The sequence below is a fragment of the Gnatocerus cornutus genome, chromosome 2 (genome assembly GCF_029298725.1).
Source record: "Gnatocerus cornutus isolate USDA-ARS CGAHR chromosome 2, icGnaCorn1.1, whole genome shotgun sequence".
NCBI lineage: Eukaryota > Metazoa > Arthropoda > Insecta > Coleoptera > Tenebrionidae > Gnatocerus > Gnatocerus cornutus.
Genome location: NC_142234.1, coordinates 3,075,181 through 3,102,807, shown reverse-complemented (window position 1 = coordinate 3,102,807; position 27,627 = coordinate 3,075,181). Strand labels below are relative to the sequence as shown.

The following is a 27,627-nucleotide window of genomic DNA, read 5'->3' as shown; positions in this document are numbered from 1 at the left end:
GAAATTTTGATCTAGTGACCTTAGTCCTTCTGTCTGACATTTCATAGATTTTTCAGTGTTTTTACGACAAAGAAGGATCTTTATTTTATATCTTTATCTATATCTTTAGAATTAGGATTATTTCATAGAATATCTACCTCTACTTATCAAATTCGCATTGCTTAGTCTTGGATAGCCGAGAAGATATCGAAAAGTGATTGATTTTCTGGAGTCGCACGCAATTATTTAGTCGATTTTTCGAAAACTAACCGTAAAATCTCTTTGGTTTTTGGAAAATATCCTTAACTCAACGTCTTCTTGCGAAATATACGCGATTTAATTGCTGAACTATTTGCATGTCAAAGGGAATGACTAAAGTTGCTATATTCATGATTTATTTTCAATTTTCGAAAATTCTTGGGTGTAAATCAGGCTTTCAATTCTTTAGGGAGAAAATTAGGGGAGAATTAAATCTAGCGATTTTTGAGGTTAACGCGTTGTCAAAGTTGAGTGTATTAATCAAAGTTTAATTAAAAATTTGCTGCAAAAGAAAGATTTAATAAGTTCTGGCAATCTTGCGCAAGACAATTAGCTTCTGCGCATGCCACAGTTAGATCAAGGACAAACGCTATTGCTGCCAACTATTATTGATAAAAATCGCCAGGGGCTGCTGCCAACTTAACTTTTTAATGAGTGTCACTTTAGGAATGACAGTGACAGTACGCCCTCTTGCGTTAAAATCTATCTATCTATCTAACTTTCTTCAGAAATTCAATATTTGTACTCCAAAAGGAGTATGTTTGAAATTCAACTTAAGAAAAAACTAACATTTGGTCTTAATAATTTCGAATTTCAACACTGGTCTGACCTTCAAAGAAAAAGGTTCATTTCAAATGATTGTAAACTAAAAAAGAAGATTTTTTTCACATAAGAAGAAACTTCAGAACCTCAAAACACAAATTTCAAGAAAAAGTTTTCCTATAAAGGCCATTGATATTGTTGAAAATCATTTATCTCAAGTATTTAATGAAAATGACATTAATTGGCTAAACAAGAATTAATTGAATTTAGCCCGAATACACTTTTTTCGTTTCGGTTTCAAATTTAATGTCTCGGAAGAAGTTAAGCATTTTTGAAAAACTGGAACTCTTAAAAATTAGTTTTTTTTGCATTAATTATCATTACTGTTTTATTTATTATCAATAATGAAAATGTGAATTTGAAAAAAACTTATTTTTCTTTGAGTTTTTGATGATCATCGGTTTATAAGGACCTCCGGATTGTTGGAAAAAAATACATTTTTTCGATGTGTCCGTATTAAGCGGAGTCGACTGTATTTAATGACTGCAACTATACATTCTTTTGCCATCCGTTTAAAATTTTAGATTGAAAACAGTAAAGTGCGATTTACTGAACTTTTAGTGGGTTAATTAATAGCAAATGCAAAAGTCAATAAATCAATTTAAGTCAGTTAATCAGTTAATCCAAATCATGACCAGTAATCAGAATTACTAATCTTTATAAAGCAAGTATGTATGCAACTAAATATACAGGAGTTTGGCAACACCCCCAAAATGGTGTTTAATTTCAAAGGTATAAATTTGCAAACTCGCATTACACTTATGGTTGTTAATCAAGCTCCAGAATCTGACACAAAAATTTGGTTTTTTTATCACGCTTAGTTTGGCGTCGTGTCTAAAAAGAAGAATATTTAGCGATTTTAAGTTTCTGTGAAAACAGTGTTTTAACATAACTGTGATAAAAATTTCTAAATTTTTATTTTAAATCTTATGTAAATTTTGTTTTAAATTTAAGAAAAAAAGAGAAAAAACGCTATTTTATCCTAGACTTTTGTTACAATCAAAATCGGTATTTATTAGATTATTACATACATTTTTAAGATCTTGTCACTTTAACGCAATGACAAATGCATTGTATCGCTTGCTATCCCTTATCGTTTAAAATTTTCTTATCCAAAACCATTGAAAAAATTTCTTGCTATTTTTTGTCGATTTCATTAAAAAATCAATGTCACTGTTTACAATCATTTTTATCTAATCCAGACAAGAATAAAGCATTTTTGAAAATTTCTTGATGATGTAGAGTTTTTCATTCGCTCATGAATTAAAGCAATGAGAGATTGCAAATCTTTGAAAAAAATGTTCAGAATTTTCTGGTAAACACAATGGGTAAATAATAAACACAAACTAGCCAATCTGGTAAAAATAAATTAGCACAAAATTGTTTTGAAATTTGATAGAATAGACTTGAAGCTTCTGTATTTTTTACAGATTAATCTTAAAGAGATTGTAAATTGATAATAAATTGGTTTAATGGCGGATTGTGCTCTATAGAATTCTTTTTTTAACAGCAATTTTTCGAATTCTATGTTATTCCGCCATTAGTAAAAAATGTAATTTTGAGTGGGAAATTTAAAATTTCACGTTTTTGATTCGATTTTTTTTAATAATGCCGCAATAACATTGGATCCTCAAAATGGTTCTCGAATTAAGAACCTCTTAAAACACAATCCATCATTAAGCGAATTTAATTTGGACGTTCGGAAAAGCAAGAAAAGAATAAAATTCAAATTCACATTTTCTTTACCAATGTTCAGCAATCACTGGTACAAGAAAAATTATTTTAAGTAGGATTTTTTATAATAACTTAGTGTCATTTTTAATAAATCAGTTTTGCATTTTCTTCTTCATTTAGTTCAGCGACCACCATTGGTTTAATAGAAACGATTAAATTAAAAATTACCCATCAGCATGTGATGGATTTTCTCAAGGTTCTTCTCTCAGATCTTTACTACAGTTTAACAAACGCTCTAGTGCGGTTATGGCTTTGACTTTTTAAATCGTTTTTAAATCACTTAACTGCAAACCCCCATAAACATAATAACGCTCAAATGCTTGGGTCTCATCTAATAAATATTTTTTCCCAGCTGGTCAGTCTTACAAACGAACTCCTTGCAGGTCTACATTTCGAGGTGATTTTGTTACTCAACTAACCCAAACTTACTCAAATTCATGATAAACGCAAATATATTAATTGGGGATACTAAAGAAAAAAATACGTGTATTGAAACATTTGGAAATTTGTGGAGTTTATAAGTCTTGACTGTCTTATTAAGAGTTTTAGAAAAATTTAGATCAAAAATGGAGAATATTTAGAAATTTTTATTTGGACTACAGTGAAAATGTAATTTTTTTCAACACTGTAATTTCGTTATTTCTAGTGCGACAGGAACGAAATTTATGCATGTTGGTTCTTTTGTTTGTTTTAGTAATCACTAATTTGTAAAAATTTAGATCAAAAAATCGAATTTTTACAAATTTTCGTTTTAAGACCAAAAAAATGCCACCAATTTTTTTTTTAATCTTGCAATTTCTTTATTTTTTATGCGATTTTAACGAAATTTGTGGAGATTATCACTCTCGACTGCCTTATTAAGAGCGTCGATTTAGAAAAATTTAGACCAAAGAAGAGAAATTTTAGAAATTTTGATTTCGAGGAGCGAAGAAAAATGTTTGCTTTTTAACCAAAAAAAATGTGACCAAAAATTTGAAACGACCTGTAAGTTCTTCATTTTTAATGCCACTATAACCAAATTTGTGAAGTTTATAAGTCTTAACTGTCTTATTAAGGGTTTTAGAAAAATTTAGACCAAAAAAGGAAATTATTTAGAAATTTTTATTTGGACAACAGTGAAAATGTCAATTTTTTCAACACTGTAATTTCGTTATTTCTAGTACGATAGGAACGAAATTTATGCATGTTGTTTCTTTTGTTTGTTTTAGTAATCACAAATTTGCAAAAATGAAGATCAAAAAATCAAATTTTTACAAATTTTTGTTTTAAAACCAAAAAAATGCCACAATTTTTTTTTTAATCTTGTAATTTCTTTATTTTTTATGCGACTTTAATGAAATTTGTGGAGATTATCACTCTCGACTGTCTTATTGAGAGTGTCGAATTAGAAAAATTTAGACCGAAAAAGAGAATTTTTAGAAATTTTGATTTCGAGAAGTCAAGAAAAATTTTTGTTTTTTTACCAAAAAGTTTTAATGACCTGTAAGTTCTTCATTTTTAATGCCACTATAACCAAATTTGTGGAGTTTATAGGTCTTGACTGTCTTATTAAAAGTACCGATTTAGAAAAATTTAGACCAAAACGGAGAATATTTAGAAAATTTTATTTGGACAACAGTGCAAATGTCAATTTTTTCCTACACTGTCAATTTGTTATTTTTAGTGCGACAAGAACAAAATTTATGCATGTTGTTTCTTTTGTTTGTTTGAGTAATCACTAATTTGCAAAAATTTAGATCAAAAAGTCGAATTTTTACAAATTTTCGTTTTAAGACCAAAAAAATGCCACCAATTTTTTTTTTAATCTTGCAATTTCTTTATTCAGAAACTCAATAAATGTCAAATTTTAAATTGAATTTGAAAATCAAGTGGCAAGTCGTGGTTACAAAACCATTACCAATCGTGTAACACGAAAACTCTTAGAATTGGAAAATTTAAATTTTTTATTAAAAAAGGGCGCAAATTCGAAAAAATAGTATAAAGAACTTGTTTTATAAGGACAATAGTGCACTCATCCCATATCGGGAACTCGTGCACCAAATTGGCCATTATAAAACATGTTCTTTAATATACTATTATTTTTCATTCATTCTCCTAACCATTTTGTACTAATACAAGGTGTTTTTAATATGCACGTACAAAAAGAGTGAGGTAATTTCTGGTCACACACAAGTTGAGTCTATAATAAGAAAAAAGATTTGTCGGCTTAAGTCGTTAAGTTCATTTTGAATTTTTTTATCCTGTGTCGACGAATCTTAATTTTTCACATATTTGTCGTCAAATCTGGGATTTGAAAATTTGGGGAATGAAAATAGAAAGTTTCTTAAATCTGAAATAGCAGCACATAAAAGGATCCAAGGCTGTACCTTTCTGTTATCCTTTTTATAAAATTGAAAACGCATTTTCTTCAAAAACAGACTTAGCAACTTAACAACTTAAGCCGACGGTTTTAATCTTTTTGTCTTTTTGTTTTCGAGATAAAATTACACAAAAACTTCAATGAATTTACTTGTGCGCCACTGATTTAAAAATGAACAAAACTTTGCCAGTGGTGTAGAAAGTTCGGGGATTGGGGTTAATTTTACCATTTTTTGATTTAAAAACTTGTTTTTATACTCCTTTATACTCCTACTAGAATAGGCGAGAACTGTTTTTTACATACATTTCAAAACCACCCTGTATGTTGTAATTACTTTTTTAATTCAAAAAAAAATTATTGGATCAATTCTTGGTGTTGACAAATTATTAAAATTACAATTTATCCCCAAACACCAAATTTTTACAAAAAATGCTGACGCGCGTTTAACCAGTTTAACCATCGCTCTGATGCTATCGAAACGCGCGTCAGCATTTTTGTAAAAATCTGGTGTTTGGGAATAAATTGTAATTTTAACACTTTTTTAATTGTATACGTAAAGCAAACAGAGACATTATTTTTTGTACGTTGCTTGTTTTTACTTTATTTTAAGATTTTAATATAATTAATAGTTTAAATGCAATACATTGTTGTGTTTAAGAAGGCAGGAATTTTTTTATTAGCAAACTAAATATGAAAAAATGCTGGCAAAAATCACATTTCTCTATCGACTATTTGGAGTTTCCGAGATATGGAGCGCCAAAATTTCCGGATTTTCAAAATTTTTACAAAAAAACACACAAATCGAAGACAAATCACTTTTGCTTTCAATGTTAGAAAACTTAAAATTTAGAATTTCACGAGTAACGGTTTGTGTAGTTTAATGAGATTTAAGGCAGTGCAGAGAGCAAAAACAAAATTAGATTTAAATTTTTTGCCATTGAATAGTAGTGTTCGCAAACATTAACAAAAATTAACAAAATATTACAAATATTAATCCTTCTCATGGTATTACTATTCATTTTTGGGCAATTTTTTCAGAGCGAAAACGACGTATGATTTTGCATTATACAGGTGTTTCGTAAATAGACAGCAATCCAAGAGCTACTAAATCTGGAAACTTTATGTGCAGTAATTTTTGTCCTAACATGTTTCGTTTAAGAACTAGAAGAGCCTTAAGTTGACCAATGAGCGAGCAGTAGCGTCTGGGTTGAAAAATAATGAATCAAGTTACTTTGAATTATTAGCAGTTTTTCTAAAACGTCAAAATTCACAGTGAAACCAGTGCAGTTGGTGCAATTTGTGTCACTGAATAGTATCTAAGCTGCATCATAAAACCAGTAAAATTCATATTAAGTTTTTTTTACAATGAAGAAAGTTTGCAATTTTCCCTGTACATTCTTATTACAATAACTTTAAAATGATTTAAACTTGTCGTATTTAGTTACTTTCCTTTCAGGGAAAAAATTGTTTAGTATTGTTATCTAACATATCTCCAGTCTTTGCTGTTGCTGAAATTTATCTAGTGGTAATCTTGTCAAACAAATGAGACAAGGTCATGCTTAGAACCATCGCAATAAAAATAAAGTAGACAGTGAAATTTAAGTTCATTAACTTTATTTTTAATTTTTCTGATAAATTTTGTTAATAAACTTTATAAAGATTCGTTATTGAAAAAATTGAGATCTTGCCTTTTTGACGCCGCTGACAAATATTACCCATTATTTCGTCTCGTTTAGAAGCTACAGAACAATAAATATGTATTGAGAAGAGAAAAATTAATGCTATTTTTTGTCATTTTACGAAAATTTTATTTGGAGCGAAAAAATGAACCAGATTGATACAAAAAGGACTTTAAATTCACTTGAAAACTTAACTAAATATTTTGACACTAGCTGCATAATTCTTTTCAATTATTATTTTCAATTTTGTGCAGTGAGTTTATCTAAAAACCTCAGTTGTGTAGTCCTTATAATTGAGGTTCTACTGTACTAAAAAAATGTAATTTTACAAATACAGGGTGTCTCAAAACTCATGAGAGAGGGTGCCGACAGCAATAAAGAGGGAAAATTTCAAAATAAAAATTGATTAAGTTTAATACAAGGTGTTTATAAATGTTTCTAGCATTAAGCGTGGCTTTGGAATTTCTGTCATGCGCGATTTTGCCGCTTTGTTTTCATAGTGAATATAACTATGTTGAAAATTATTTATAATGTTACTTACTTCAATGACGTTTTAGTTACGGTCTTGTGCCCAAGTTTTCGATTTTTAGGTTTTCAACCACAGCTGGAACAGTTTATTTCTCAAAACTTACTTTGCTTCATGCTTGAGGTTAGCTGCAAATGTCAGTTGACAAATCGAAACCCACATTTGTAATGAGCGGCTAATTTCTTTGACATTTCATAGTCACCCTTGACGCTAGAAACATTTATAAACACCTTGTAGTATTCGAGAAAAGATAGAAAATTAACAACCAATCCTAAAAGCTTATGCTAGAGGTGGAGCCATCCCAATTTCCTAGGCAACGAGGGTCTGACCAATGGACGATAGTATGTGTCCATGGTTACCGATTTTCAAATTCTGTTCAGCTTCAGGATTGGCTACCTTTTATTTGTCTTAATTCGGTTAGTTTTTCAGCTAGAAAATTTTGAAATTTTTTAGTGTTTTGAAATTTTGATTCAGAATTGTCTTTATAACCCTTTTTTCTCTGGGTCACGAGTTCTGGGACACCTGTATCTCTTAATCCTGACCTGATTCATTCTCTGTCCGATTTAGAATCAGGAGACCATTTTACTTAATAAAAATAATTAAAATTGAAATTGGAAGATAAAAAATATACAAAAAATCAAAATAATTTATCAAAACGCCGTCAACAAATTTCATTTTAAACGTACGAGAACTTGTTTACTAAAAATGTTTTAGTAATAATGACAAATAATAATAAATCGACTGCAATTATCAAAAAGACATTTTCTTATAGGTTGTTAATTTTTATCAAAACTTGTTTTTCTAGCATCAGCCATCAAAATGACTCCCTATTGGAGAATTCATCTTTATCATTTAAAATTCCAAATTGTTTGCACACCCATCAGTTTTGTACACAAACACAACTAAATTTCGCCTTCAAATAATCGATTTATCTTCACACACGATGTATAGATGTGTCTAGAAACAGCGCAATATTTACACTAAGCATCTGTAAACATATTCGAATTTTGTGCTAATATTGAAATACCAAACGAAGGTTTTAGATCACACCTTCAACATAAATATATTTGTATAAATTTTCCCAGACGCGACAGTTCAAGATGTTCTTTGGACGGTGTTTCTTGTATCTTGTTGCTTTCACGTTTTTAGCTCAGTGTGAGCAAAGAACGGTAATTTTGATCAAGTTTGGACGAGTAACAATACAAGCTCTTTCAGGTAAATTTAGTTGTTCAGACTCAGAATGGACCAGTTCGGGGGAAGAAGGGTTTTACTGTTGGTTTGAACACAACTTTTTTCGCTTATCAGGGAATTCCTTATGCGGAACCACCCATTGGTAAATTAAGATTTGAGGTGAGTATTAAAATTAATGGTATATTAAAGAACATGTTTTATAATGGCCAATTTGGTGCACGAGTTCCCGGTTGTATGGGACCAATGCCATTATAAAACAAGTCCTTTATACTATTTTTCGTGTTATACGATTGGTAATGGTTTTGTAACCACGACTTGCCACTTCATTTTCAAATTCAATTTAAAATTTGACATTTATTGAGTTTCTGAATTTTAACCTAACCTCACAAGGAGTGCGGGCACTACCGCCTGTAAAGTATGCAACCTCCCACTCTGGAGGATCAACAAACCGTATTTAAATACCATTGGAAGCGTTGTTTGGATGCAGTATTTAATTATTTTTGACTGTGTTTTTACTATGGTTAGGCCAAAATCTTTTAATACGGATTATCTGTACTGCCATTGAGTAGTAATTGTTTATTTTAGGACGCTTTTGGCGTAATTAGTGGCCCAAAACGCTAACGAATGACGACTTTCAAAATTTGGTATTTTAAAAATCGCAAAAAAAGTTACAGGCGTTTGTCGCTTGACGATGAAAATTAAAATAAAATTAAAATATCTGCAGATTAGACAAAAAAAATAATACAGCGCTTTGTACTTAAATGAATAAGCTTTTATCTTCCTTAGTTTTAGAAGAAAAAATTTGAAAATGATAGATTGTCCACGAGTTTTTGAATAAAATGAACTTTTCCTTGGTGTTGGACATCTTCGATTTTTAAGAAAAGTTGCTCAGAATACATTCCTTACAAAATTTCAACTTAAAATTCTTATTTCGATTTTTTTAAAATACTAAAATCTTTAAATTCGATCGTTAATTATTATTCATAATGAAATATTATTATTTTGTTCATTTCTGGTAAATAAATGATTTTGTTTATTTTTTAGTTCGCATAAAATTATACTTAATGGGAACTCAAAATTTAAAGTTGAAAGTGGTTCAAAATTGTGTAAGAGAGCATTGACAACATTGTATGTACTAAAGAATTCATGGTTCCTTTTGGTTCGCCAATTCTTATTATACAATGTATTACTGATTAAAAGAATTGTATGTGATAAAATAAAAATTAAATTTTTCGTTTAAAAACTCCTCATTTGGTATAAATGAATTTAAAATTCGATTCTAAGCAACTTCTCTTAGAATAATACCTAACTTTTAGAGATATTCCTAACGCAAAATAAATTACAAGAAAATAGCTTTATTCAAAAAATCCTAATAGTTTGAATTTGCCATATCTGCTGTATTTAGTATCGTCATGGATTATGCAAAGTTGCAAGTTGCATATAAATATCCCTAAAAAAGAAATTTACGATTTTATCAAAACTTTACAAAATATGCCAAAAATTAATAGAGATAGCAGCTTGTATTCTGGCTGAAATTAAACATTTATTATTCACTGATCAAAATTATCATTAAGGCAATACATTTTAAGTCGTTGCAACCCAACTACAATACTAAAAATAATTAAATACTGCATCTAAACAATTCTTTCAATGGTATTTAAATGGACCGGCAAGGTTTGTTGATCCTCCAGAGTGGGAGGTTGCATGCTTTACAGGCGGTAGTGCCCGCACTCCATTTAGCTACATATAGGTGTCCCAGAATTCGTGACCCAGAGAAAAAAGGCTTAAACAGGCAACAATTCTGAATCAAAATTTTGAAACAAACGTTTTTTATCTCAAAAAATAAACTATTATTCATTGGTCAGATGAAAATTACACTCTCGTTGCCTAGGATATTTTACTCCATCTCTAGAATAAGCTTCGGGGATTGGTTGTTATTTTTTTATATTTTCTCGAATACTATTAAACTTCATCAATTTTTGTTTTAAAATTTACCATCTTTATTGCTGTCGGCACCCTTCCTTGCTCTATGGGTCATGAGTTCTGGGACACCTATATATTGTTGGCCGCAAAGCACAATTCAATTATATTGATATCATGTGAGCCACAAAATTTTTGTTTAGGGTAGGCCATGAAAGAGAGAGACAAACATGTGTCATGTCGGAGTGAAATTTTGTTTTAGATATAACCTCAATTTTTTGATGAAAATATGTAACATTACGAAGTGGAAATAAGAGAAAATGTATCGTGTGTCTTTCCAGAATCAATAATGTATTCAAAACTAATTGAAATTAAATCAATTGGCAAATGTCAATCTACTGTCAATTTTTGCTCTCGACTTACGTAAATTTTGTGGACCACACGTTACATTTTTTATTCACGCAGCAATTTATTAAACACGAATCGTAAAATCCGTAATGTTGGAATTGACCAAGAACTTGACAGGAGACGAGTGACAGCCAGACTAATTAGTTCTGCCAATTCTTAAAAAACAAAATTTCCTACTTTGAGTTCTCTTATATAACGAGTGTCTAAATAAAAATCTGGTCAAGAATGTAATGGCACCAGCTTTTGTTTTTTTCCGTATGTCTTCTCCTAAATCAGTTTTGACAGCCGTCATTCGTTGAACGTGTTCAAAAATGGTGTTCTCTAGTGAACAAAAAGCTTTTATGGTTGAATGCTAGCACAAAATGTTGTTTTGAAAGATTATGGCGAAATAACCTATAATGTGTGACAATGTGTTGACAGCCGTTGAGTTTGGAACCGACATACGGAAAAAAACAAAAGTTGGTGGCATTACGCTCTTGACCAGATTTTTATTTAGACACCCGTTACCAGAGCTCATTACTATCGGTCCACTCATTAAAAAATTAAGTTGGCAGCGCCCCTAGCGATTTTCATCCGTAACAGTTGGCAGCGAAAGCGCTTGACCTTGACTCAACTGTCTCACGCAAGATTGCCAAAACTTGTTAAATCTCTATTAAAATCATTCTTTTGCAACAAATTTTTAAATAATTATTGATTAATACAATTAACTTTGCCAACGAGTTAACCCCAAAAATGGCCACTTTTCCCCTAATTTTCTCCTCTAAAGAATTAAAAGCCTGATTTACACCCAAAAATTTTCGAAGCAGGAGAGTGGACTGATAGCAAAAGCTATAAACGGCTCCAAATTGAGTACTCTAATGGACCTATTAAAGCGGCAAATTCGAAAAAAATTAAATTTCAGTTTAAGAGTTTGATAAAAGCTAGTTTTAGCCCCCGGTCCCGAAAAAAAATTGGAACGGAATTTTGGACGCCACCAAAGATGGCGCAATCTGCATTCAAAGCAACCCTCCACTGGGCTCCGAAGACTGTTTATTCATCAACGTCTACGTCCCACAGGTAGCAGACTATTATTTCAATTAGAAAATTAGCTTTTCTTCTGCAGATTTCGAAACAGAACAAAAAATTACTACCAACGATGGTCTGGATTTTCGGCGGCGGTTTCGAAGCGGGTTTCGCCACATACGATTTATACGGCCCCGATTACCTTTTAGAAAAAGACGTGATCGTTGTCAGCTTCAACTACCGTTTGGGCATTTTAGGCTTTCTAAGCACCGGCGACTTGGTGGTGCCTGGAAACAACGGCTTGAAAGACCAAGTCCTTGCCTTAAAATGGGTCAAAAACAACATTAGAAGTTTCGGTGGAGACCCCAATCAAGTCACAATTTTCGGTCAAAGTGCTGGATCCGCCTCTGTTTCTTACCAAATGCAATCTAAACTGTCCCGCGGTAAGAATTTCTTCGAATTTTCTCCAAAACTGTTCGCCTTTTAGGACTTTTCCACAGAGCCATTATGGAGTCAGGAGTGTCGCTAAGTTCGTGGGCGTTCAGCAGACGAGTCCCTGAAGTAATAAAAAAAGTTGCTGAAGATTTGCACGTTGACACCGGCAGCTCTCGGAAAATTGTAGACGGGCTGAGACAAATTGACGCGGTGAAGTTGCAAGAACAGTCGGCGAAGACCGTCCCGCTGGTAAGTTTCCTTTTGCAGATTTTTTTACGAATTTTTGTTTCAGCAATACCTAAGTAATGATCCTCGACACGGATTTTTGCTTGGTCCAGTCATAGAACCCGAACACTCGGACGCGTTTTTCACGAAGAAAAGTCATGAGTTACTTAAAGGGGGTGATTTTGCGAAGGTGCCGTGTCTCATTGGGTTCAACACTTTGGAAGGAACCTTCAATTTTGGAAGTAAACTTATCTGATTTCATTCATTTTGATTCTTATTGTTGTTTTTAGCTCTTTTTAAAATATATCTTCTTCAATATGATTTAAATCATGCCAGGTTGTTACCGTACGACTTGAACATTGAAGACAGCAGGAAAAGTGCGGCGGCTGCTCATATCAAAAATTATTATTTTGGGCGTAGCTTGATTGCTTTTTCAGACAGGAGTTTGATGAAGGTACTTGCATTGCTAACATTTTAACTATTTAATTCTCCATTTGCAGTACCTCAGTGATGACTTATTCGCCAGACCGATCAGAGAATATGTCCGCCAAATTTCCAAGCACGTCCCTGTATATTTTTACCATTTCGCTTATGAAGGAGGATTGTGGGGTTTTGCAAACAGAACGCAGCCTGGTAAGGTAATTAAACATTCAATTCCTAGTAAAGTTTCTCCTCCAGGTGTCGCTCATAGTGAAGAATTGGGTTATATCTGGAGATCGAACTTCCCTCCTTCGGAAAACGACATTTTGACGAGAAAAAGGTTGACAAGTCTGTGGACAGATTTTGCCAAGACCGGGTAAGAAAGAATGTTTAAAAATGCGGTTTTAATAGTCAATATTTGCAGTAATCCCACCCCAAAAAAGTACTTTTCCACATCGGAAGTGATTTGGGAGAAAACCGATGCTAATTTTACGTATCTCGAAATTGGCGATCAACTGACATTGAAACAGTTTCCAGAGGCGGCAGCAATGGATTTATGGGATCAGATTTACGAGACTTATGGAAGGCCGCCTTTTGATACATATTAGTGTTGAGTTTGTGTGTTCATTTTTAATATTTACAGTCAGATGCGGTCCTGGAATTTCAGTTTTTTAATAAAGATTTGACAGAATTATCGTTGTTATAACTATTATTATAAAAATATTTTCATATAACCTCATTTTCATAAAAGTTGCGTTAAGTTTAAAAATGAGAAAGATTCAACAAAGGGAAAATCTTCATTTAATTATTGTTAATCCATCAAACATTAAAGACTATACAGACTTTTTTTTGGTCCCTCATTGAGGTAAATCTGGGACTATTCTATCTAAGTAATGGAGTGCGGGCACTACCGCCTGTAAAGTATGCAACCTCCCACTCTGGAGGATCAACAAACCCAGCCGGTCCATTTAAATACCATTGAAAGAGTTGTTTAGACGCAGTATTTAATTATTTTTTGTATTGTAGTTGGGTTGCAACGACTTAAAATGTATTGCCTTAATGATAATTTTGATCAGTGAATAAGAAATGTTTAATTTCAGCCAGAATACAAGCTACTATCTCTATTAATTTTTGGCATATTAAGTTAAATTTTGATAAAATCGTAAATTTCTTTTTTAGGGATATTTATATGCAACTTGCAACTTTGCATAATTCATGACGATACTAAATACAGCAGATATGGCAAATTCAATATATTAGGATTTTTTTAATAAAGCTATTTTCTTGTAATTTAATTCGCGTTAGGAATATCTCTAAAAGTTAGGTATTATTCTAAGAGAAGTTGCTTAGAATCGAATTTTAAATTCATTTAAACTAAATGAGGAGTTTTTAAACAAAAAATATCCAATTTTTATTTTATCACATACAGTTCTTAAGAATAAGAATTGGTGAACCAAAATGAGCCATGCATTCTTTAGTACATACAATGTTGTCCATGCTCTCTTACACAATTTTGAACCACTTTCAACTTTAAATTTTGAGTTCCCATCAAGTATAATTGTATGCGAACTAAAAAATAAACAAAATCATTTATTTAGCAGAAATAAACAAAATAATAATATTTCATTATCAATAATTAACGATCGAATTGAAAGAATTTAGTATTTTAAAAAAATCGAAATAAAAATTTTAAGTTGAAATTTTGTAAGGAATGTATATAGCAGCTTTTCTTAAAAATCGAAAACGTCCAACACCAAGAAAAAATTCACTTTATTCAAAAACTCGTGTAAAACCTTTCAATTTCAAATTCTTTCTTCTAAAATTAAGGAAGATAAAAGCTTATTCATTTAAAGTACAAAGCACTGAATTATTTTTTCGTCTAATCTGCAGATATTTGAATTTTATTTTAACTTTCATCGTCAAGCGACCAACACCTGTAACTTTTTTGCGATTTTTAAAATATCAAATTTGAAAAGTCGTCATTCGTTGACGTTTTTGAACCACAATGACGCCAAAAGTGTCCTAAAATAAACAATTACTACCAATGGCAGTATAGATAATACATATTAAAAGATTTCAACCCAGCCATAGTAAAAACACAGTCAAAAATAATTAAATTCTGCATGTAAACAACACTTTAATTTGTATTTAAATGGCCCGGCACGGTTTGTTGATCCTCCAGAGTGGGAGGTTGCATACTTAACTGTAGCGGCTGCAGATCTGGAAACATCAAGTAAAAAAATCGATGTTGAACTTAATTTCAACAACAGCAGAATTACATCGATCTCCAATACATCGGAGAAAATATCGATTTTGAAAAATAGTAAATAACAAACTCAATATAGCATAATTTATTGTGAAAAAAATAAAAAATTCAAAAACAGCTAAGATAACTGTTTTAACGCCAAAAGAATGAAAATTAGAAGTAAAACTACTTTTTACAAGCGTATGATTTTTACCAAATTGCAAAACTTTTAAAGAAAAACAAAAAATTTTCAAAATATTCAGTCAAAATTTCAGAATTTCTAATTAATTACGTAGTTTTAATAACCTTAATGCCTAGAACAATAATATTTGCAAATATTTCTACTTTCGATGCGCTTGCAAGCTTCACCAAAGGGGTGAAGGTGAAGGGATTTTAGAAAATTTTATTTGTCAAGCTATAATCTGAAGTTGAATTTGACTTTTTTAGTAATTTTAACGTCACGAGAATGCAATTTCGCAGTTTTACTACCTTTGACACCTTTGTTGCCTGTAGCAAAGTACAAAATTGTAAAGCAAAAAGAAAGAACTTAAAAAATATTTACTTTAACGAAGCTAAAATTCAAAAATTTACAAGTAATTGCTTAGGGCTGATAATCATTATGCTAGAACAATGAAATTTAAAACTGTTTTTACTTTCAAACTTTACCATTATGTACGATGTACAATGTTTTAGACCAAGAAATTAGAAAAGTATTTTTTAAGCTATGAATCAAAATTTCCATAGTTTCCGGTATAATTCGACCAAATTATTAATTTTAAAACCACGAGCATGATACATATTTCGATTTTTTGCTAATTATTCTGACAAGTTTATTGACAATTTTCAAAATTTTTGAGAAAACAGAAATTTTTTAAAAATATTTACTTTTAGGGCAAAATCAAAATTCAAAAATTTCTATTTATTTGCCTAGCTCTGTTAACTTTAATTATCAAATATCAAAAATGAAAAAATTTAGGCAATAAATGTTAATAAAATCTAGGTGCGTCCTGTCAAATAACACAATACCGTTATTGTAATGTCAAAAAGCAGCAAATAACAGAAAGGATTGGCAATCTTTTTTGAAATTATTGATAACAAAAGACGGTAATAATTACAAATGAGAAAAAAATGTACCTAATTTAATTAAAATACTGTTGAAACGCCATCCCGTTTTTTTCATTGCACAATTGAACCATGAATTTAGATTTTATTAACTTTTATTGCTTATTTTTTTCAATTTTGTTATTTTATTTTAAATATTTTTTTGTTAAAAGTAGAACATATTACACATTTCTGAATTAAGAAAATTAATATCTTCCAAATTATGGAAAAAAAATATGGGTGCCAATTTAAAATAAGAAAGTTGAATATCGCCCAAAAGATACTAAGACATTCAGAAAAATTCTAAAATCATCAGTTTATAGTAAATTAAAAACCATTTAATTTGTTTTTTTAATTTTTGAAATCGGTTGGAAATCACCCTGTATTTACAAGCGCCCTGGACGTTTACACACGCCGTGCGGTAAAAATTGCCCAAATCGTCTGCTCTTCAGATGTGTTAATAAATTAAAATCACTTTACCATAATAAAGATTGATCACCAAAGTGGAATCTACCAAAATTATTATCTCAATTAAGACAATATTTGTATTTTTAAAGTCAGATTAAAACATTTTTTATACAGCGCCATCTTGTGTACTTTTTGTGCACCAACTACAAAATTGACAGAATTGACAAATGATGAAATTTATAAACGTCAGATGTGACAGTTTTTATGAATTTTAAAAACCCAATTATTTAAATTAAAAGTTTTTCGGTCAAAAAGTTTAATACAACTCTTGTGCGTTAACCATTTTGCAGCGCTCAATCATTAAAGCACGCCGTCGTGCTTCAAACTGATTTCGCGCTGTAAATAACTATTACCACACGCGACTGTAAATATACTATATTTCAGAATTATTGACATCTCAGTGTGCCTTGGAAAATCAAATGTATGTTGGCAGAATCTTCTAATATAAGCGTATTTAGAGTTTTTAGATTTATATTTATTCCTATGTGTCACGTCAACTTAGAATCTGATTCATCAGATTCTGAAGAGGAACTGGAATCTGAAGCAGAAGAAATCTGTGTTATGATGGTAGATTCAGAATCTGATTAAAATATCAATCCATTAGCTTAAAAAAGTAATTTATTTCATAACCTCAAAATGTTACATTGACAGTTTTCGAACCAAAATGCTAAAAGTCGTTCACATTGATAGAGGCGTTTTACACAGACATGGCCTACCGAGATGTCAATAATTTTGAAATATAGCATAACTATTGTAATCATCCGATGAAGTTCATTTTTGTCTTTTAAATTATAGATTTTCCGTACGTGAAATCAATCTAAAACAGTCTAAAAATATCCAATTGCATGTTATTGTTGAAATAAATTATTACTAAAACGGAAACCTATTTATCATTTTGTTACATCATTACATTAGTACAATTGATCTTATTACTATCTAAACTGTAAATAAAATATTTAATTTGATTGGATCACTTACTTTCGGTTTATCATCATTAATCCTCTTTATCAATACCTTTTTAAAACATTACAACCATGTCTCTAAACCATTTAAGTTTAGTGATATCCATGCTAAAAATTCTCGGAATAATCCCAAGATCATCAAAAATCTCATTGGGACAAAAACTGCACACTTATTGCATTTTAGGTTTTCTAATCTTCATGGCTTTGGTTCGACTTCAAATGCGCAACTTTTACTTATCAAGTTTCCACATCAAGTTCATTGTTAATTGGTTAGAAGACTTAAGTCTTGTAGCCGCCAACGTCGTAATTATAATCAACATCACGTTTCGCAAACATCAAAAATGGGCACAATTTATCGCAAATCTAAAACTCAAGCAAAGTGGAAATGAAACCAAAAGCATCCTTGGGAACTTATCGTTCCTCATGTACAGTTGCGCTTTCGCTTTTTATTGGATTTACCAAACTATCATCTGGCTTACACTAAAGAACGCAGAATTTTACTTTAAAGTAATTTTTCTTGCATTTTTCCACCAGTTTTACCACTTTTGTTGCGCCATTCTCTTATGGCAACTTGTGGATGTTCTCAGCTTTTATTACAAACAGCTGGGAAAAATACTTGCAAGTCCGTCGGCAAAAAATTTAAAAATGGGGATTCAATTGGTTCATTCTCTAAACAAAACTGTTGATCTTTTCAGTGAGATATTTGGTTGGCCCCTTACTCTTGTCGTGTTTTTTACAAGCGTGCGTCTGCTGAATTGCGTCGATTTGGTTTATTTGAAAATTCTTCAGCTAGGGAAAGACAATATTTGGACGATGGTCTGTGACATCATGGGAGGAGTTCAAGTTCTAGTCGGTACAACAATCCTGATTTTTAAATGCGATTTACTAACCAATTTGGGAGTAAATATTGTCAAAACCTGCCGGAAATTAAAACTGAAGGAGAGCGGCGCTTCGAAGAAAGACGACATTGAGGAGTTGCGGTTTTTGGTGTCACAACATCCGCCGGTGATCACTGCTGCTAGATTTTTTAGTATCAACAGAGGGACGCTGTTGCAGATATTGTGGAATGTTGTTAGCACTTTTATTGTAATTGTGCAATTTAGAGCCAGTTTGAATAAGTACTAGAAAAGAATATTCTTGCGCATTTACCACTTGTTGTGTCATTTATTTGTGATCTTTTTTTTTAATTAAATGATATAAACATTGAATGAGGAAAAATTAGGTTTCTAAATATGAATGTTGTTTAAAAATTGAAGTTTTATTACAAAACTGTGGTTTTAATTCCTTCCAGGAACAATTCTGGTCAAATGTCAAAAGCAGTTACCACTTCCAAAAACTCTGTCCTTAGGGTTCAATTAGTGCTAACCTTATTACTGATTTATCTGACGTAAAAACACAAAATAGCCTTTCGGAACGATGCAGGAAGGCTAATCCGATTAACACTAATAGGACTTTGAAAGTAGAAACATTCTGCAACAGAAAAGTTATTCCTGGAACTTTTAACGGAATATTCCAAGAATAGGAAATTTTTATTTTTTTTGATTTTTTAACTAAAATGAGATGTTATTCAATGTGAATTTAAAATCTGAAGAGGAACAAAATACAGCGCAAAACAAAAAATCTGACGGGTTTATAATCATTAGTCAACAAATTTTAAACGAAACTTATACCAAGTCTAGTGAAAGTTGAATTTCCTCCTTATTCAAAATCGGAAGCTCGTTTTGCTCCATCAGGTCAGAACTCGGATATACAGGCCTATTCACGTAACTGTACGACCTGAAATTTCAAAAAATGCAACCAACAATACATTTTCAGTGTTGACTTGGCTTTTCTAAATTAAAATTTCAAAAATACAATCAGAGATGCTTTATATCAACCAGTGGTGTCATAAAATTTTTGCAAACTTAATACTCCTAGTCTTTGCGAAAATGTATTCTAACAACGAGAAAACTGACATGATCATGCTGTAGCGGCTGCAGATTTATATGCACTAATAAGAATCCTGACCGTGCTGCACACCCAACAGACAAAATTTTCCGAAAATTGGAAAAAGATTTAAGAGAAAACTGGCCCCAACAGAAACGAGTTAGAACTAGAACAGTCACAGGTATGAAGAATGAAGTTGCGGTTCGTCAAGATGTTACAGAAAATCCGCACGTCAGTCAAAATTTTGTGGCACATCAAATTGAAACCAGTCTGTCTTCAGTTTCAAGAATTATTTTCGCTAACAAATTTCATCTATACCATCATATCATGTAGGTTTAAGAGCTGTAGGAAACCTGGAAGACTTAGAAGCAAAGATCACGGCAGCCTGTAGATCGGTAACACCAGAAATTTTGGAACGTGGGCGGCTTCCAGTTTTATTATCTGAATAAATCGTTGAACAATAAATGTCAGTGTGATGATTTTTTTAAATGTCGAGCATTAACTATGCAGGCGTCGTTGATCGATTTTATGTATTTCAATTTACTAAAAGCGATAGTTGCTTTGAAAATGTATAATGGGTTGCATTTTTTGAAATTACAGGTCGTACAGTTAGCACTAAAAAGTGCGCTAATATTTTAGTGTGGTCTAAATATTATCTTGGCAACATCGCAAAAACAGTTTGTCAGGTTGACTGATCTCAAAAAATTAACCTTTCCAGTCAAATATTCAACAAAAATAAATGCAGCATTAAAGTCCCCCACAAGAAATCACAGCAAAATGAACAAATTTTGTAGTTTTTGCTACTTTTTGATACGATTTTTGACTCGTGAAACCATAATCTCATGAGAATATCTCATCGTGGATCCAAACTTTTAGCGCAGAGTAAAAAGTATAACTTGCGTGTTATTGAGAAGCAAAAGAAATCATCTAAACTTTCTGAACAACTTTTGGTTCTTGTACAAGACAAGTTTATGTCTATCTTTACATGAAAAAATGCTCAATAATTTTGGAGAAAAGAAAAAACATAAAAATACATCAGGCGTGGCAAAATTTAGCTCAAAATTTAAAATAAGGCATAATTAAACACCAACAGACAACAGAATGAAATGATCCAGTCAAGCAGAATGTGTTAGATTTTAAAGAAATAGTATTTTTCCAATCAGTGGTGTTGCAAAAGAAAAATATCATGATAACACTAAAACCACCGCAATTTTTGGAGTAGGATTTGCATGGTCTTCAATTAAATATGTCTTCAGTAAATCGAAAAGTTTTTCGGAGTTTTCCATCTTCCACATTTTTAAGGAATTTTCTATATATTTTGGTTTCATGTAAATTTGCTGCTACTACATCTAAGTTAAGACCTTCGTCTAGATTCTTCTTCTAATTTCATTGCTTTATCAAAAATTTTGCCAATTTAAATAAATTAACATGCAATTTAGCCTACTATCGACCACACAAATAATTTTATACTGAAAGTTCAGTACACTAAATGTTCACAGAGTGTCGAGAATACACTTTTTCAATTTTCACACTAAATATGGATATTTAGTGCACTAAATCAAAGCAGCACATTTCGAGAACCCCTGTTTAATTTTGTAAAAAATTTAAAGTGTCTACAAAATTGTAGTCATCAAAACTTTTTCTGAAATGTATTATGCATTTCAAAACTCAATATATATCTAGAAAATACGATTTTGTAAGCAAATCGCCAAAAAATAAAAAAGCCTTATTTTTTAAAAAACTTCTCAATGTTTTTTGTCCTGTAATTTCTAAACGATAAAAAATAGCAATGCATTTGTGAGCTCGTCAAAAATGTAAGATCTTGATGATGCGTTACAATAAAAAATCAATTTAATAAGTATTAACCAAAACTGCAAATGGAAGTCACTAAAAACGGCGATTTTTTTGAGACATGAGATCAGCTTTTCAAAAATATCGTGGGAAGTACTTACCCTAGCGATGAGTATTATTGATCGTAGAAAAGCTTATTAAATTAATTTTCCAAAACCCATAACTCAAGAAAATATAAAAAGTTAAATAAGTTAAATATAGTAGAACCTAAAAAAATTTTTTTTCAAAAATATCTTTCAATCCGAATCTGATGGAGCAAAACGGACTTTCCACTTCTTCTTTTCAATTTGTTTGTAACATTTGTAGACTAGTGGATTATAGTAAAAATCAATAAATTCACTAATTCAAAAGTCATATAATTATGAACAGATCATGTACCTGAAGATTATTATTATTTGATTATTCAATGCAAAGTTTTATCGAAACATCCATGAGGTGACAATATTACTAATTTGTAATTAGTTTAACCACCAGTTCAGCAATTTAAAATTTTTTGACGAAGTTTTGAACCATGATTTTATGTTACAATTAGGTACATAATATAAATAAATGACAAATCTTGTTTTGGTATTTAAAGATGCTTTCTTTTTTGTAAATCTATGTTATTATGAATTATTTGAAGTATCAATATTATCATGTACTTAACATGTAAGTAAACAAACGCATTAGATACATCTTAATAGTATTTATTGTTCTGATCGTGCAAAAAACGTAAAAGCAATACGGACGTTATCATTTTACAAATTGAGGGCATAATTTAAGGACAAAGGTTTTTTGCCCAAATGATGTCTTCAACTTGTAAAATGACTATACCGCTCACAATGCCTAAATAACTATTTTGACAACAAATGACTTCTGTGGTTTTTTGTAAAAATTATTGATTACCTTTCCAGTGCTGGATTGTACTGTCTAATGTAATGAGTTTATAAGTTGTAAGTAAAGCTGAAATGACAAATGTTTATGCGAATTACTAAAAAAATCCTGAGCAGAATTCAGAATTTGAAATAAATTGCACTGTGAAAATAACTTTTTACCTTTTATCAACTATTTAATTAAAGTAGGGGTGATACCCATTCATCGTGTGGGGTACCTCAAAAATGAGATTCAATTTCAGGTTTACATATTAGGTAGAAATTACTTGTTGAAAAAAGTAGAAATTTTACATGAAAATTTTGGTAATTATTTTAAAATAACCTGCTTAATAAAATCAGTTTACCTGCTTCCACGAACCCTAACTTTCCGAAAGCCTAATAAGCCCACCACTTTTTCCACCACAAGCTCATTGTTACGGATAGGTATAAAATCTGCAGAAAATATTTCAAGTTTACAAATTCAAAGCGAATATTGAAGAACATCGTCGGTTTAACAGTTGAAGTTTTTAATGTGAGTGTGTCCCAAATTATAAAATAATGAAGGTGAGTCCAATAACCACAAAATCAATCTTTTTGTCAAGTAAACCAACTTAAACTGCGTAAGCATTGTTGTTGTAGTACGATCTGTCTAGCTTATATGAGTTTTGGTTTGCTCATCAACGACCACTAGTTCATTATTCTGACTTTTGACAGGCAAATCAACTCGCATTTATGTGCTATCTTGTCATAGTACGGGTGTGATTTGCTTAACAAAGGGACAGCTAGGTATGGATTCCACTGACTGAGACATTTTATTGGAGTTTTTTGTTGGTCAACAATTTTTGACATGTATCTATTAGAACTCATGCAAAGTTGTTTGACCCACAAGAAACTTCAAATCTAATTTCAGCAATCTAATTCCCTGGCGAATGTGACCCGTCCTTGACATTTTAAATCAATCAAGAATCTTCAAATCTAGTTTCAGCAATTGTCAATCTGAGAAACTGTTTTTAGGTGAACTAAGTCTATACTTATGTTGTTTTTTGTCATAGTACGGTCATAGTTCACTCATAGGCAGTCTTGACCTTTTCCCAAGTGAATGTGTTCCGTCCTTACGTTGCATTTTGTCATAGTACGGACACATTTACTCGGTAAGGGTGTAAGTTTCTTCATCATTTCACATATCATTGCGTATCAAAATCACCACCAGTATGCGCCGACCAACGGTTGGTTCTTTGTCAAGAACTATATACATGTGAACAAATGAAAAAAGTACATGGCTTTATGCTAGACAAATCAGCTCGAACTTATGTGCTTTTTCTTCATAGTACGAGAATGATTTGCCCTGCATCGAGGCATGAATGCCCATTGACAGGCAAATCAACTCGCATTTATGTTATGTGCTGTTTTGTCATAGTACGGGTGTGATTTGCTCGCCAAAGGGACAGCTGTGTGTGAATTCATTTTTGCCATCAAGTTGTTTGACCGACAAGAATCTTCAATTCTAATTTCAGCGATCTTATTGTCAATCTGAGAAACTGTTTTTAGGTGAACTAAGTCTATACTTATGTTGCTTTGTATCATAGTACGGACACAGTTCACTCAGAGGCAGTTTTGACCCCTTCTCTACACAATATCACATTTTTGAATGTGGCCCGTCTTTATGTTGCATTGTGGGACATTTACTCGGTAAAGATGAGTTGCTTCTAGTCATGTAATGTTAACACGGCAATTAAATTGTATGTATGTTTTTTGCTAGGCAAATCAAGCTCACTGCTGTGTGCTTTTTCTTCATAGTACGAGAATGATTTGTCCTGCAGAGGAACATGAAACACGTACTTATGCTACAAGTCGAGATCAGTGAAAAACTATTTTTCTCTCACTAACCTTTGAACTGCTTTTTGTTATTTTTTTTTATAAAGTAGTCCGGGGTTGACTAAGAGGAAAAAAAATATAAATACCACCCTTTACTAGCAGGTTTTGTTTACGACAGAAAAGTGGTACTTTTTGTCGAGCAATGGGGAGAATGCACATTTTTGAATTTTGATGAAAATCGATAGTTTTCATGTCGTATAATATGATGTTGCTAATAGAAAAATTGCAAAAAAATTGTTTATAATTTTTTAAGCGTTTTTAAAAGTCCGATTCGAGCGAGATTGGAAAACATACCTATCAGCGAGGCTAGCTTTGTGACGTCACATCTCAGCTTCGCTCTTAGCAGAGCCGTGCGTTTGTATTACTCTAATTCGATTGCCGTCTTTATAATTGAAAATGGGGTCAAAACAGAGGTGTTTTGTGCCAGAATGTAAAAGTGCTAGTATTAATGCACCCGAAAAAATATTTATATTAGTTCCTTAAGACAATAAGAAGAAAAAAAATGCTTTTCGGCCGCGAGATGTTCGATGTCTGATGTTTCTATAAAGTGTAATATTTTAAATTTATTGAAATTAATTATGTTATTACCCATGATACATGCAGGTATTACATTTTTTGATTGACTTTGTCTCTAGTCCACATGCTACATACACTGACTTTATTTATTAAAGTGCTTTATACAAACTTAAAAACAATGAATTTTTTGCTTAAACTGAAGACTTTTGTTATATCCGAAACAACTGCCAATTGTACCTTTTCTCAAAGACTTGAAGTGTTGGGGGTTTTAATAAAAAAATCCTTTGGTCTAACGAAAAAACTATTCGAAGAAATTTACCAATTTAGTTGCGACTTTTATTCTGTAGAGTAGTCTATCTAGTATGTCCCCGGATTGAATTTGCAAAAGGAAAAAAACTTTATTTTTAATTTTACGCATAAATCACGGAATAAATAGTTTTTGCTTAAATTAAAACTTATCAGAATGTGTTTCTAAAATCGTAAAAACCAAAAACTAACAAAGAACTTTTTTATTTTTAATTATGCAACAAATGCCAAAAGAATAAAATTTATTCCTTAATTTAAACCAATATTTGATTAACCCACACCTCTTTCAGCACATAGTTCAATAATTCTAACTCGTAATTTGACTGTTTCGAATTTTATCGGATGCAACTGCATTTATTATCCGAGTCTTAAATACTTACCCATTATTGAGTAAATTTTCGTTAAATCTTTAATGCACTATTTGATATTTTGAATTCACAGCCTACTATTAAGTACTTACGATTAGAAAATTCAATAAATAAAAATATGAAAAAATTGATTTTAAGAGTACAAACTAATAATATTGAAATTTTAATTGCAGATTTATCTGTTTTGAATTAAGCAAAAATGTTATTCCATTGTCATTTTTTTGTAAAATGGAAAATAACTTTTTTTTTCTCTCTTGTGAACTCAACCCGGGAACATACTGTATAGTAGATTGTATAGAAATTAAAAATTAAAAAAACAACAAAAGCTTTGGATCAGTTATTGTTATTAATTTGGTCTGATTATAAAAAATCCAATTCAGTAAACCACCTATTTAATTTCTACCAAATTATTGAATTATAAATTTTAATACGGAGAGCGTATTCTTCATAATAATTATTTCCGAATATAGAAAATAATAGATGGTTATTATATCGTAGGTACATGAACAAAATTCAATCAAATCAGAATAGATCAAAATGTAAAAACCATATTTTTTCTACAAAGATGTTAAGAGAGAGAAAGAAATAATAAATCTGATTGTGATGCAAAGCAAAAATGTGAATAAAAGTGTGAAAGTAGACCGGTTGAATAAGAAACATCAACATAATGATTATAATTGTATTTCTCTTGGATAATAAAAACCCAACCATTCATTGTAAACTGACATGTCAAGTTAAAGAAAGATGTAGTTACCGCGACACTTTCACCGCAAAGTTAGGATTTCTTGATAAAAAATCCCATATCATTTGCACATCTACGTGTCTCAAATTTTGTGTGTCGGCTTTTTGAAATCCCGTTTCCATTGTGTATAAATTCTTTTGCAAAAACAATCATAAATTGCAACGCTGGTGTTAATTAAACAAATGTTCTGCATACGGAATTCCATCAGTAGGCGGAGCGCGTAGCTGAGATGTGACGTCAAACCAATGAAAAAGTGTTTCAGCTCCCGCCTGAATATTTAAATTTCTTTAGCCAATTTTGGCAAAACCGTCATGTATTTTTCAAAAATGTTTGCACCACTGCGTTATTTGAACAATATTCTACAAAATTTGGTACAAAAACATATAGGTTACATTTTTTGCATTCTCCCTATTAAATTACAGTAGCAAGGCGAAGCGTAGCGTAGGCGAGCGTATGCAAAATTGCGAGACAGCAAACCCACATTTCGACCAAATAACAAATACTACTTTTTCTTCAAACGTTAAATTCAGTTCTACGACCAACAATGAGTGAACGCAAATTGAACGATAAACATGGATGGCTATGCATGTAGTTGTCACTGACATTTACTGTGAAAAATATTGGTTTCAAAGAGTTGCCATACAAAATTTAAGTCTCAAATAGTAACCGTCACAAAAAGTACTTTTTCTGCCTAGGCAGCAAAAGTGTTTCCTTGTTGACAAGAGCTAAAATCGACTAAAAAATAATGACTTTTTGTGACGTTTGGAGAAAAAAATAAGTTTTTTTTTCAAAATTTACAATACAGACTGTTCCAGAACTCGCGCCCAGAGAGCAAGAGAGAATGTCGACAGCAATACAAATGGTAAATTTCAAAACAAAAATTGACTAAGTTTAAAAAATTTCTAGGCAGCGAGAGTCTAATGTCATCTGACCAATGGATGATAGTGTGGGTCCATAGTTACCAATTTTCAAATACTGTTCTGTTTCGGGATTGGCTACCGTTTTTTCGTCATAACTCGATTATTTTTTGAGTTAAAAAATTTTAGTTTAAAAATTTTGGTTCAAAATTGTTGCCTTCATCTGGGGCGCGTGTTCTGGGACACTCTGTATAATGGATTACTTTACTAGTTCAGTTGTTATAAAAGAAGATTTGGATCATTCTCAACATTTTGTATTAAACAATTGCCGTTTAAAAGCACATTGAGGTTGTACACTTATTTTTGATAAAGACATTCGAAAGCGTCATTAAAAACACGAATGAGCCACGAAATACAAACAACTTTTTTTCTACAGACCATACAAGTACTTTTACTCTGGTCTTGAAATAAATTTCGTGAAATTAAAATATCAGGACTGCGTAGGAAACCGTTTGTTATATTAAATTAATTATAGGTGTTTAATTGAGTGCGTTAATTTTGCCCATAAGTTTCTAGATATTAAAGTACCGACTGATATTATTGATAATGCAGTGCGAAGAATGTGTTAGTCGATTTGCTGTTCGCGTTTACCAAAACCGTTCCCTAATCGACAATTTGTTTTTCTATGATTTTTTAAAGCATCACATCACTCGTTTCGAGAAACTGAAGCTATAAGTTAAATGCCAGATCTTAATTAGTCGATTAAGCTGTAAATACAAGGTGTTTATAATTGTTTCTAGCATCAAGGATGACTATGAAA

At 31.4% G+C, this 27,627-nt stretch overlaps 1 protein-coding gene across 1 annotated transcript; it reads left to right on the top strand.

The window, feature by feature from the left end:
* Positions 1-8,201: 8,201 nt before the first annotated feature.
* LOC148178169 (juvenile hormone esterase-like) lies at positions 8,202-13,431 on the top strand. The gene is made up of 10 exons (XM_088050503.1): positions 8,202-8,307; positions 8,354-8,488; positions 11,588-11,713; positions 11,760-12,102; positions 12,147-12,343; positions 12,387-12,561; positions 12,610-12,773; positions 12,820-12,952; positions 12,998-13,115; positions 13,164-13,431. The coding sequence occupies exons 1-10, from the start codon at positions 8,239-8,241 to the stop codon at positions 13,345-13,347; spliced, it is 1,644 nt and encodes a 547-aa protein (XP_087906629.1). The 5' UTR covers positions 8,202-8,238; the 3' UTR covers positions 13,348-13,431.
* Positions 13,432-27,627: the final 14,196 nt, after the last annotated feature.